Source organism: Erinaceus europaeus, chromosome 1, assembly GCF_950295315.1.
Source record: "Erinaceus europaeus chromosome 1, mEriEur2.1, whole genome shotgun sequence".
Taxonomy (NCBI): Eukaryota; Metazoa; Chordata; class Mammalia; order Eulipotyphla; family Erinaceidae; genus Erinaceus; species Erinaceus europaeus.
Window position 1 is genome coordinate 134,737,012 of NC_080162.1, and position 12,521 is coordinate 134,749,532.

Sequence of the window (12,521 nt, forward strand, 5' to 3'; positions counted from 1 at the left end):
AATGAGGTGACAGATGTCACAGCTAGATTGTCCTCACGTCCCAAAAATTGTTTGAATATTAGAAGAAAAACCACATAGATTTGGTTTGCCTCAGTATAATGGATTGGTACTAGCCAACAAAGCTATTTTTCAAATGCGTAATTTTTGCAAATGGAAGTTTTCCACTGAACGATTTTTAAATTATATTTACAGACCAAATATAAAAGTAAACATTATAGGATTTTACTTGACCTTTTCTCTTTCCTGGATAGTCAATGGACTTAAGAGTTAAATTAATCAATATTTCTAATTATAATTCACAAAATAGAATTAAAGTATAGAGATGACCTTTGACTTTAAAGGTCATCTGGATTCATTTCCAAGTAGGATTTTTAACAATTATCTCTTGAAAAAATTTCTGAAATCTCTAAATTGCATGTTAGATATTGCCAATGGTTAGATCTTGAAATGACATCATATCCATCTTGTTTTTCCTCTTCAGACTGTCAGCTCCTTAGTAATAGGAAAAGCCCTTTGTCTTCTTAACACATTTCTACAGTAACTTTTCCACAGATAGCATATTCTCTTAGTAGCTTCTCAGTGAAAACCTCTGAAATCCTAGAGCTCTACATTGTTCTGTGAGGAAAGGTCATAGAGGTCATAGAGGTCCTCTAGGCACAAGAGTCCTACCAGGAAAAGGAGACATGACTAGACATATGAGAAACATTAAAAACACTTTAAGAATATACTGTAAAGTGTTCAGAAAAGCAAAATGTTTTCATATGTAGTGATGCACTAAAAATAATGATTTAGGGTTGACATTCCACGCCTGAAGTCTCTGGACACAGTCCAAAGTGAAGCATGCTGAGGTGGTACTGGTTGCATTGATTAGGATGGGATCGGTAGATGCAGTATCAGTTGATATGAATTGAGAGAAGCATGCAGAAAAGTGAGCCCCATCCTAGAGGCTTCAGGACTGGGAGAAATATGGGCTTTATAGAAGCGGGAGGTTCTTTCTGTCTTAGGGTTTAAGGAGGTCTCAAAACTTTACATCAGGCTCAACCTGATGCTGTTGACTGGCTACGGAAGAAGGACAAATGCTAGAAGAAGAAGAAGAAGAAGCAGAAGAAGAAGAAGAAGAAGCAGTAGAAGAAGAAGAAGAAGAAGAAGAAGAAGAAGGCAATAGATATTTATTGATCTAATCAAATTATTTGGCAATTGCGCTAACTTTGAAAATCCCATTATTAGGATTTGTTGTATCATACACAATCTCACCATAATTTAAAGCTATAAAAAAATAATGATTTAGATAGTTCATGTCCAAATTTAGTCTTGCATGAAGTCAGATGAAATTGTTAGCTGTGAGGAAAACAATGTTTGTACAGGAATGTGTTTGGCAGGAGATAAAAAAAAAAAAACATTTATTACTATAAATATCTGTAAGACTTCTCCATGTGTATTTGTCTAATAACTTATTTTCTATCAGCAAAACTTTGGTTTTAAGGGAAATGTACTATAAAAAACTAATGAAAACACAAAATAAATTGTTAGAGATGTTCACTCTGGCTTCTCCAAGGGGAGTGAACGATTCCAAACATTTGAAAATAAATTTTCTTTGAACTTAGGACTAATTGTTTCTGGATGTGCTCTTATTCATACCTCTCTCTCTCTCTCTTTATTTTTCTATCTTTCTTTCCTTTCTTTTTCTTTCTTTTTTTTTTTTTGGATAGGACAGAGAAATTGAGGGGTGGAGAAGGGGGAGATACAGAGGGAGAGAGAAAGACACTTGCAGACCTGCTTCACTTCTCCTGAAGCATCTTCCCCACTTCCCCCACACCTACAGGTGGGAAGTGGTAATTCAAACTGGAATCCCTGCTCGGATCCTTGCACTTTGTACTAAGTGCACTTAACCGAGTGCGCCACTGCCCAGCCCCATTCTTATCTTTCTTGCTTCATATCTAGATATACTAACCTCTTAGTGAATTATGTTGAGAGGCAAAGGTAATCTTTAATACAATATTGATAAACGTCATGTAATTATAGGTATGGTTAAGTTATTTAAAAATAACTTTTTCTTCCCCCCAAAATATTTTGTCTCTCTTCTTACCTTTAAAGATTAAGTGTAGTTTAGAATTATGTGACTTTTATTAAATAATAGGAGGTATAGGGGCTGGGTGGTGGCTCACTTGGCAGAGAGCACAAGTTACTAGCTCCCATCCTCTGCTTGTAGGAAGAAAGTTTCTTGAGTAGTGGAACAGTGATGCAGGCATCCCTTGCTCTCTCATCCCACCATTTCTCAGACAGCTCTTATAGCCTATCAAAAATAATACCAAAGAGAATAATTAACAGTTGAGTCATGCAGGCACTGAGCCCCAGTGATAACCTTGGTGGCAAAAAACAAACATGCACATAAACAAAAGCAAGAGGCCTGAATTGTGGCACACCTGTTAGAGCACATACATTTCCATGTGCTAAGACCCTGGTTCAGATCCCTGATTCCCACCTGCAGGGGACATGCTTCATGAGCAGTGAGACAGTGCTGCAGGTGACTCTCTCTCTCTTAAAATTATCTTTACTTACTTATTAGAGACAGCCAGAAACCGAGAGGGGAGGGGTAGTAGAGAAGGGAGAGAGACAGACACCTGCCACACTGCTTCACCACTTGCAAAGCTTTCCTCCTGCAGGTGGGGACTGGGGGCTCGAACTCGGATCCTTGAGCATTGTAACATGTACACTCAACCAGGTGCACCAGCACCCAGCCCCAGTGTTTTTCTCTCTCCCTCACTATCTCTCTTCCCTTCTAAATTTCTATCTCTCTTATCAAGTATATTTAAAATAAAATAATGCAAAAAAAAATAGTAGGTACAAATCATATGGGCCCAACTTTACTATTTTTGATTGTTCTTCTTATTCCCACACATTCTTCTTAAGTGAATTGACTTACCTGTCTATTTAAGGTTGAGTTACACTAAATTGGCTGTAAATTTGGCTGTAACTTCCCTTTGACTAGTTCTTTGTTTTGAAATACTGTACAACTGTGTTCTGTGTATTTAGCTCATTTAAGAATAAATGCAGTGTGAAATTTTCCCATTTCTCTTCAGCATTTAAAATCTTTGTGTTAGAGCAAACTTTAAAAGTATATCCAAACACTGATTGAGAAGTCTTAAGAGGAGGGGGCTGGGTCATGGAGCAATAGTTAAGTACACATATTACTAAACCCAAGAACCAGGGTTTGAACCCCTGCTCCCCACCTGCAGGGGGAATGCTTCATGAGTGGTGAAACAGGTCTGCAGGTATCTTTCTCTCCCTATCTCCCCATCCTCTCTCAGTTTCTTTCTGTTCTATATAATAAAGTTAGAAAGAAAGAGAGGGAGTGTGCAAAACACAAGGACTGTCATAAGGATCCTGGTTTGAGCCCCCCCCCCCAGGCTCCCCACCGGCAAGGGGAGTCACTTCAAAGGCGGTGAAGCATGTTTGCAGGTGTCTATCTTTCTTTCTCCCTCTCTGTCTTCCCCTCCCCTCTCCATTTCTCTTTGTCCTATCTTAAAAAAAATAACAACAAGAAAGAGAGGGAGCAAGAAGGCAGAAAGAAAGGAAAAGAAGGAAAGGAAGGAAGGATGGAAGGAAGAAAGGAAGGAAGGAAGGAAGGAAGGGAGGAAGGAAGGAAAGGAAGGAAGGAAAGAAAGGAAGGAAAGAAAGGAAGAAAGGAAAGGAAGGAAGGAAAGAAAGGAATGAAGGAAAGGAAGGAAAGAAAGGAAGGAAGGAAGGAAGGAAGGGAGGGAGGAAAAGGATGCTGGGAGCAGTGGATTTGTAGTGCTGGCATTGAACCCTAGCAATAACCCTGGAGACAGAAAAAAAAAGAAAGAAAGAAAGAAAGAAAGAAAGGAAGAGTGAGTCTTAAGAGAAATTTTATGCTTGTTCACCTAGTCACCTCCGGTGCAAGATGTAGCTCCAATAACTAATGGAGCGAAAGTAATAAAATAACTCAAGAAATTTGATTGATGGAGACCTTTAATAAGCTAACTCAGTAATTGAGTTCTTTCTTCTTTATTTGGTGATACATTGAGTTTTGTTGATCAATGGGAATAGTTGATGGCTTCATATCATGTGATAAAGGATAGTTTAAAAAGTTAGATCTCGGGAGTTGGGCTGTAGCGCAGCGGGTTAAGTGCAGGTGGCGCAAAGCACAAGGACCGGCATAAGGATCCCGGTTTGAACCCCGGCTCCCCACCTGCAGGAGAGTTGCTTCACAGGCGGTGAAGCAGGTCTGCAGGTGTTTATCTTTCTCTCCTCCTCTCTGTCTTCCCCTCCTCTCTCCATTTCTCTCTGTTCTATCCAACAACGACAACAACAATAATGACTACAACAATAAAAACAACAAGGGCAACAAAAGGGAATAAATAAATAAAATAAATATTTAAAAAAATTAAAAAAAAAAAAAAGTTAGATCTCTCCTGCGTAAATCTAAATGACCACTGCATGTTACTTGGGAACTTTTAATTTCCTGTTGGAATTTGCTTTAGAGTAGAAAGACCATGAATCATTTTCTTGAATTTCCTTTATGATATAAAACTAATAGAGTATTAGAAAATTACATTTTAAAACTTAAATAGGAATAGTATGTCTATAAATGTGGATAGTAATTTAATTTTTTAGCATTTGATATTACTGCTCAGTGAAGCATATTCATCAGATTGCAATATTTTAAAGTAGCATATGTTTTTTTAAAAAGATTTTGAAAAATTTATTTATTCATGAGAAAATTGAAAGAGAGAGAAAAAGAAACAGACATCACTCTGGTACATGTGCTGCCGGTGATCGAACTCAGGACCTCATGCTTGATTGTCCAATGCTTTATCTACTGTTCCACCTCCTGGACCACAGCAACAACATATGTCTTTAAAGCAGGGGGGAAAAAAGCAAAGATAGATTTTCTTTCTGTGACATTTACTCAACTTTCGGAAGTTGTATTGATTCTTAATCCCTGGTTTTACCATAAGAGAAATCATAGTAGTACTGAGACTGTGATTAAGATAGCACTGATTAGAAACCTCTAAGGGTCCAGGCAGTGAAGCACCTGGTCAAGCACACACATTACACTGCACAAGGACCCAGGTTCAAGACCCTGGTTTCCAACCGCAGGGGGAAAGCTTGATGAATGGTGAAGCAGGGCTGCAGGTGTCCCTCTGTCTTTCTCCCTCTCTGTAACCTCCTACTATCTCAATTTCTTTGTCTCTACCTAATAATGAATAGAATATAATAAAAAATTAAAAAAGAAAAATTTAAAGAAAAATAAAGAAATCTATAAGAATGACTGAAACATAATAAAGGTTCAATGATTTTAGTCCTTTCCCCTAGTGAAAAATGATCTCATAGATTCAATTCATTTTGTTAAACACTTTGTGTAAATGCATATATGTGTTTGCTTGCTCATTTGTCTGTGTGGTTTGGTGTGTGCCTCTCTGATGCAGTATCCCTATTATTATAAGAGTAATATTTAATCCAAGATGAAAATTCATTAATATAAATTACTTAATGTTATGCAGATGAACTTTCATATGTCCTGTAATACTTTTTTGCATTTGTTGTTCTTTTTCTGAATCCAGTGCTTCGGTGGCCATATTTTCCTTTCAATTTTATTTTTATTTGACAGGACAGAGAAAAATTGAGAGAGAAGGGGAGACAGAGAGGGAGAGAGAAAGAGACACTTGAAGACCTGCTTCACTGCTCATGAAGTGTCTTCCCTGCAGGTGGGGAGTTGGGGGGAGGAGGGAGGGGGGCTTGAACCCGGGTCCTTGAGCATGGTGATATGTTTGCTTAACCAAGTGCACCACCAGCAGCCAGGATGGCAGAATCTTCATAGAGCATCATTTAAAAGCAGAAGCTTCCAAAAGATAATGGTAGATTCTTCATTAAAAAAGTGGCAGAGGTCCTAGGGAAACATCATAATGTTATGCAAAAGACTCTCATTTCTGAGGCTCTGAGACCCCAGGTTCAATCCCCAGCACACTGGAAGCCAGAGCTGAGCAGGGCTCTGATTTCTCTGTGTCATTCTCTATGTATATATCTTTCATTAAAATAGTACAATATTTTTTTAGAAAGTGGAAAGGGGTAATTATCATTAGCAATTTGGCCCTAGGACCAAAACACAAAATGGAAAATTTATGAGGGCACTTAAAGATAATACTTCTTTAAAGAAACCCACTATTATTTTACATTTTTTAATTTATTTTTTGCAGAGCTGAGGCTTTATACTTGTTTAATACCACCATTCCAGGGTGATTTTTCATTCACTTGGAGAGACAGGAAGGAAGAAAAAAACAGTACCAGCACTCTCTCTGATGCTGTGACATTCCTATGTTGTGCTGGGATTTGAACTTGAACTTGGCTGGCACAGTCGGCAAGGCTTTGGCCTTACCAAGTGAGCTGTCTCTCTAGTCTGCCACTCATTATTGTTATTATCAAATTCAGTCTAAAAATAAGCTATTCCTGGCCCATCAACATGAGCAAATTTATACAGTTGGAGATAATGATTGGCCAACTCTCAGTAGATGTGTCATTTGACAAGAAATAAAGTAGAATATAAAACTATGTCCCTGGCAGATTCATACCCACACCTCCTTCCTCAGCACAGCCATGGCAGGTCTAAGTCCATTGCCAAATCAGTTCTGGAGCTACTGAAAGTAAAGTCAACAAAACTTACATTGCTTTGATTTAGAATCTTTAAGCAAAATCTCTAACATTTAGTGCAAGAAATATATCCCTACAGATGTCAACAGGCAAGAAAAAAGGACAATTGCAGTCAGGTTAAAATACATAGTCTACAATGCTCAGTGGAGTGTCTGAATCTGGATTCAGTGGACTGGACTTTCATTGACTTAGAATGGCAATTAAGCTTTTGATACTGTTTCAGACTTTTCTGTTAGAAACAACTAGAAGACTTGCTTGACATGGTTCAGCAGCTTATATACAAAATTGCTCCAAGAAGATTTTCTTCTTTATATGTTTCAGAGATAAAGTAAAACTCTATTATAAATATTTTCTCTTGTCTTGGATATTCTTTACATTTATGTTTGTATATTCAAAGTTATTTATTATGGATATTTCTCCTCTTCATCACTTAGAGGGTCTTAAAGTTAATAGAACTGGGTTTCACTGACAAACATTCAAGTCTATGGCTCCTCAAAGTATAGTTTTGACTATTTTGAGTTTTTATATTGAATTTGAATGATAGCCACTGATCTGGTAAGGTATTACAGACTTCATAAAATTTTTGAGTTCAAAAATCTTAATATAGTGAATTAAGTTATGTCAAATCTCATTTTTCTTAATAAACATCAAGATTTTCATATTTTTTACTGTAGTCTCAGAAGTACATGATACCCTACTATATTTGTTAAAATGAAGCACTGAATAACAATATTAAGATGTACATGTTGCTCAATTACAACATGTATAGATAATTAGGGGATTGAGAAGTCATGCTTGATAAAGGTTATTATTGTGAATTAAGTAAATTGATGTATAACTTGATATCCCTCTCCATCTGAAAAATTCTCAGTTTCTTCAGTTAAATTGAAGTTATGCTTTCAGTCCACTGTTGGATTCTTTCATAAATGTACTGTTGTTTTCTTTTTTAAATTCAGTACCAGTCCTGTAAGAAGACATATAGAAATCCTTCTCATGGGTTAAAGTATCCTATACCAGGACTTGTGAGAACATTTGGCCAAGATTTTTCTCTGCTCTTTTCCCATAGGAGTAGTGATGGTTTCTTCTCTTGGGCTAGTAACAGTACTGATTCTCATGTCATCTGTGGCTCATTTTCTTCAATGCCATGAATCAACTTTGGCTAAAGGTTATTTCAGAAGCCAAGCAAGTATCATCAAAAGATACCTTTGTGGCAGACAAATAAGTGTCACTGACAGTTATATCATCAAGTTCTGTGCTGAAATGATCCGACTCCTTGATGACGCTATAATTTAAGGCCACACTATAGTTAACAGGTTTCTGTGCTGGTTTTTGCTTGCAGTTACAGAGCTTTCTGAAGGCTGCACGGAATTTCTGGGACATGAGGTTGTAAATCACTGGGTTGATGGCACTGTTGAGATAAATGCAGATTCTGCAAAAGAGCAGGAACCAATTTTCTTGGAAAGGGCTGGAGAGAAATGAGTTGACAACCACAAGAGTCCTGTAGGGCATCCATAAAAGGGCAAACAGAATTACAACCACTGCCAGCATCTTGGTGACCTATGGAGAAACAGAGAGAAACACGGTGGAAACACAAAATGGAAACAAAGCAAAAAGAAAAGAGAGAGAGAGAGAAAACAAAATTACTCTCTCTCTCTCTTGCCTCTTCCCCAGATGTTGAGAGAGACCAAGAATTAGGTGCCAACAGTTTATTTAGAAGATGATCCAAGGAAGCAGGATTAAGGGCACAGAGAAGAGTGCAACAGAGTAGAAAAATCTCACAGGGGGGTATTGTTGAGAAATCTATGACTTGGTACTGGCAACTCCAGATCAAATAATGTATTTCAGGATTTTTCTGTCCAGAGGAAGAATGATTGGGAATTTATTCACTAACTGACATCGCTGTTAAGGGATGAATTTAAGAAAATATATGGCTCCAGCCCTCTCTTTCTGCCTGGGAACTCCGGGGACTTAAAAGAGAATTTATCTTAATACACACACACACACAGACACACACACACACACACACACACACACACACACACACACACACACACGCACGCACAGACAATGGTGGATGTTTGAAGCAGAATGTTTTCTGTAATCAGGAAACATTTGTTACTTATAGTTTTGCTGAAATTGGAGCCAAAGAAGTGACAACACCAAAGAAGTTTTTGATGAACTTTAAGAAACCCATCTTTGCTTACCTTATGTGTGGTCCTGAGAAATATCTTAACCTGTTTTATAGCTCCAGTGTAAAGTGGAGGCATTTTTATTCCCTTCAGTCAAGTCATGTGACAATAGACAGAGAAGAATAAGCTTCTTAAGTAAAAATTAAAAAAAAAAAGTCAATGGTTATTGGATGTCTGTTATGTGGCAGCACGTCACTAGGTAGCTTATATGTACATGCGTTTAAAAGTTTTATCCCATCCAACATAGGTATTATATTCATGTTTCAAATTAGAAAACTGAGGTACAGGTACAGATTCCATCATCTGGTGGTAGTTATAGTAAGGATAGAAATCCAAGTGAATCAAAATCCAAAGCTTTCCCATTATACAACTTTCTGTTGTAGTAAGGGGGTATGGAGAAGGGAAAGAAAACTCTGAAATGTTATGTAGGGCTGACCTTAATCATACGTATAAGAAGGAATGGGAAGAAGAAGGATAATGTTCCTTTATTATCTGACATTGCCCAGGGAAAAGACAGTCACAGGTCAGAATTTATTTACCTTTCTTACTCACTTACCCCTGTGCTCAGTGAGAAGCTGAGGACCAACTTGAACTCAGACTGAGATCACACAGCTTAGACTCTATGTATGTATTATAGAAACTTGACAAAGTTAGGGGCCAGGCAGTGGCATACTTGGTTAAGTGTACCTGCTAAAGTGCACAAGGACATGGGTTCAAGCCCCTGGTCCCCACCTGGAGGAGGAAAGCTTCAAGACTGGTGAAGTATAGCTGCAGCTCTCCCTCCCTCTCTCTCTATCTCTATCCTGCTCTCCTCCTCCCCTCTCAATTTCTCATTCTCTCTATCCAATACTAAATAAAATAAAATAAAATAAAATAAAAACTCAATGAAGTCATTCACCTGCACTTCCATTTCCACATCTAAAAATATACTTGATCATTTATTTATCTTATAGAGATATTGAGGGAAAAAATGGAATAAAATAATAAGAATGATAAAGAGTTTGAAAACTTAAAACACAGTGAGAACTTTATTTTTGGTTAATGACAATATCAAGAGACTGTAGTATTTCAGCTGTTTGAGGCTGCAAAATTGTGGCAGTTATCATCTTTGGTGGAGGTGACAGTAATGAATTACTTTCCTTGAAGAGCAACACTTAACACTTCACAATAAGTTCAAAGTTATATTAATTATCTTCATTTTCATTAAATTTCATCTTTCTCCACCTAAACTTCTAGATGTTCTGAACTTGACACAACCCAAAATGGAAGGAAAGGACTCTTTTTTTTTTTAAATTAGTGATGTAATGTTAATTTACAAAATTATAAGATAATAGTGGTATAATTCTGGACCATTCCCACCACCAGAGTTCTGAATCCCGTACCCCTCCATTGGAAGCTACAGTACTTCTCTTAAGGTTGTAGATATGGGTTGACTATTATTTCTACAACTATCTGTCTATATTTGTATGTATTTGCCCATTTTCCCCCCATCTTCTCTTCCTTTTCAAGTCACACATACACCTATTACTACATCCAAATATCCCTCCCTTTACCTTCTTCTCTCTTCAGGTCTTGACGGAATTGGAGTTCAGAGCCCTCTGGTCATCTTACCCCTATCATTTCCCTCCCACAGGGAGTATAGCTCAAAATTCTTTTTGAGGTGCAGAAGGTGGGAGTCCAGTCTCCTGTGATTGCTTCTCCACTGGAAACGGGTGAATAATCTCTATTTCAGTTTGATATTGAGAGTGTTCCTATTGTTAGAGATTTTAAAAAATATTTTAGTATGGAAATAAAGATTCAGGGGCCAGGAGATAATGCACTTGATTAAATGCACACATTACAGTGTGCAAAGATGCAGAGTTAAGCCCTTGGTTCCCACCTACACAGGGGAAAGATCCACGAGTGATGAAGTAGTATTGTAGGTGTCTGTCTGTCTCTTTCCTTCTTTATATGCCCCATGCCCTTTCAATTTCTCTGTCTCTGTCCAGTAACAAATAAATAAAAATATTTAAAAAAACAAATAAAGGTTCTACATATAGACACCTACTCTGTCATTATTATCTCTTATGAACTCATGTCCCCGTTTATTACTTAATTCTGGTAATAGACTGCGTCTTGGCAGCCTGAAGTAGCATACCTACCCTTTTTATGGTAATGATTTACAGAACAGTTGTTGGTACTAGGGGTACAATTTATCATTTTGCCATGATAGGTGTTTGCAAAACACTGTCACCCCTGTCAGGCCTTTTCACATCATGTCCATATACCAGAACCTCAAATGTACCACCCTCCAGCCTCCTCTCCCAGAGTCCTTTGCTTTGGTGCAATACACTTGTAAATTACTATGCTTTTTTTTTAAATATATATTTATTTATTCCCTTTTGTTGCCATTATTGTTCTATTGTTGTTGGATAGGACAGAGAGAAATGGAGAGAGAAGGGGAAGACAGAGAAGGGGAGAGAAAGGTAGACACTTGCAGACTTGCTTCAGCACTTGTGAAGGGACTCCTCTGCAGGTGGAGAGCCAGGGGCTGGTACCGGGATCCTTACACCAGTCCTTGCGCTTGGCGCCACGTGCACTTAACCCACCGCGCTACCACCCAACTCCTAAATTCCTATGCTTTTTCCTTTATACATGTTCTCTTTATGAAAGCTTGTTTTTTGGTTGCATTTTCCATGAAGTTTTTACTGTGTCGTTTCAATTAACTTTTAAATATAAATCCAAAATAATTAATGCTGCTAAACTCCTGAACCTGGAGGTTGCATTTCATCTAAGTATCAGATGAGACATGGAATTAACATTTAATACTATCTCTCTTTTAAAATAGTTTTTATCTATTTATTGGTTAGAGACAGCCAGAAATCAAGAGGGATGGGGGAGGTAGAGAGGGAGAGAGATAAAGAGATACCTACAGTACTGCTTCACCTCTGGCAAAGCTTTCCCTCTGCAGATAGGGACCGGGGTCCTTGTACTTTGTAACATATGCGTGCTCTCAACCAGGTGCACCACCACTCAACCCATTAATTCTATCTCTTTTCACGTAATTTCAGCAACCTACATTATGTTAAAGAAAAAAAACAAGCTGTTTCCATGTTAGTATCTCCATCTTATGCTTTCACAGTCCCACTGTCACATCCATGGATACTTTAATGTCACCCCCTAAGCCTTTCATTACAATGCATTTTACCTGTTCACATCTCCAGTAGACAGTGGGTTTCTTGGGATAGGGGAAGGTTGATTCATGTGCTGGTACTCAGGGATCTAATACAGCATATGAAATAGATTTGGAAAACAATGGATAAATTCACACAGCGAAATAACCATTTCAAAATAGGTAACTTGAATGCTCCTTTGGCTTTACTACTTCCACATGTTGTTGGAGAATTTTTACAAGCACTTTAATTTTCAAATTACTAATACCTTTCCTGTGGAGATTAACTAGTAAAACAGACTCTTACTGCAGTTCAGTTTGTTTTTGCCTAAAATACATTTAAAATTTTAATGAAGTGTGAAATGAAACAGATATAATAATATGTCTAAGGTTGATCTAGCTGGATGACAATACATTTAATCCCAATCCCAATTATATTTAGTTAATTTCAAACATCTTTAATTGAACTTAATCACTTTCTAAAATGTCCACAATTCTTCAGTATAATAGTA

General features: G+C 37.6%; 1 protein-coding gene across 1 annotated transcript in view; it reads right to left on the reverse strand.

Annotated features, from left to right (window-relative positions):
• Positions 1–7,818: 7,818 nt before the first annotated feature.
• The window catches only part of TRHR (thyrotropin releasing hormone receptor), a 46,309-nt gene continuing 41,606 nt past the window's right edge, over positions 7,819–12,521 (reverse strand). The window contains exon 2 of the mRNA XM_007524232.2: positions 7,819–8,226. Within this exon, the coding sequence (XP_007524294.1) occupies positions 7,819–8,226 (408 nt within the window). The remainder of the gene's footprint in view (positions 8,227–12,521) is intronic.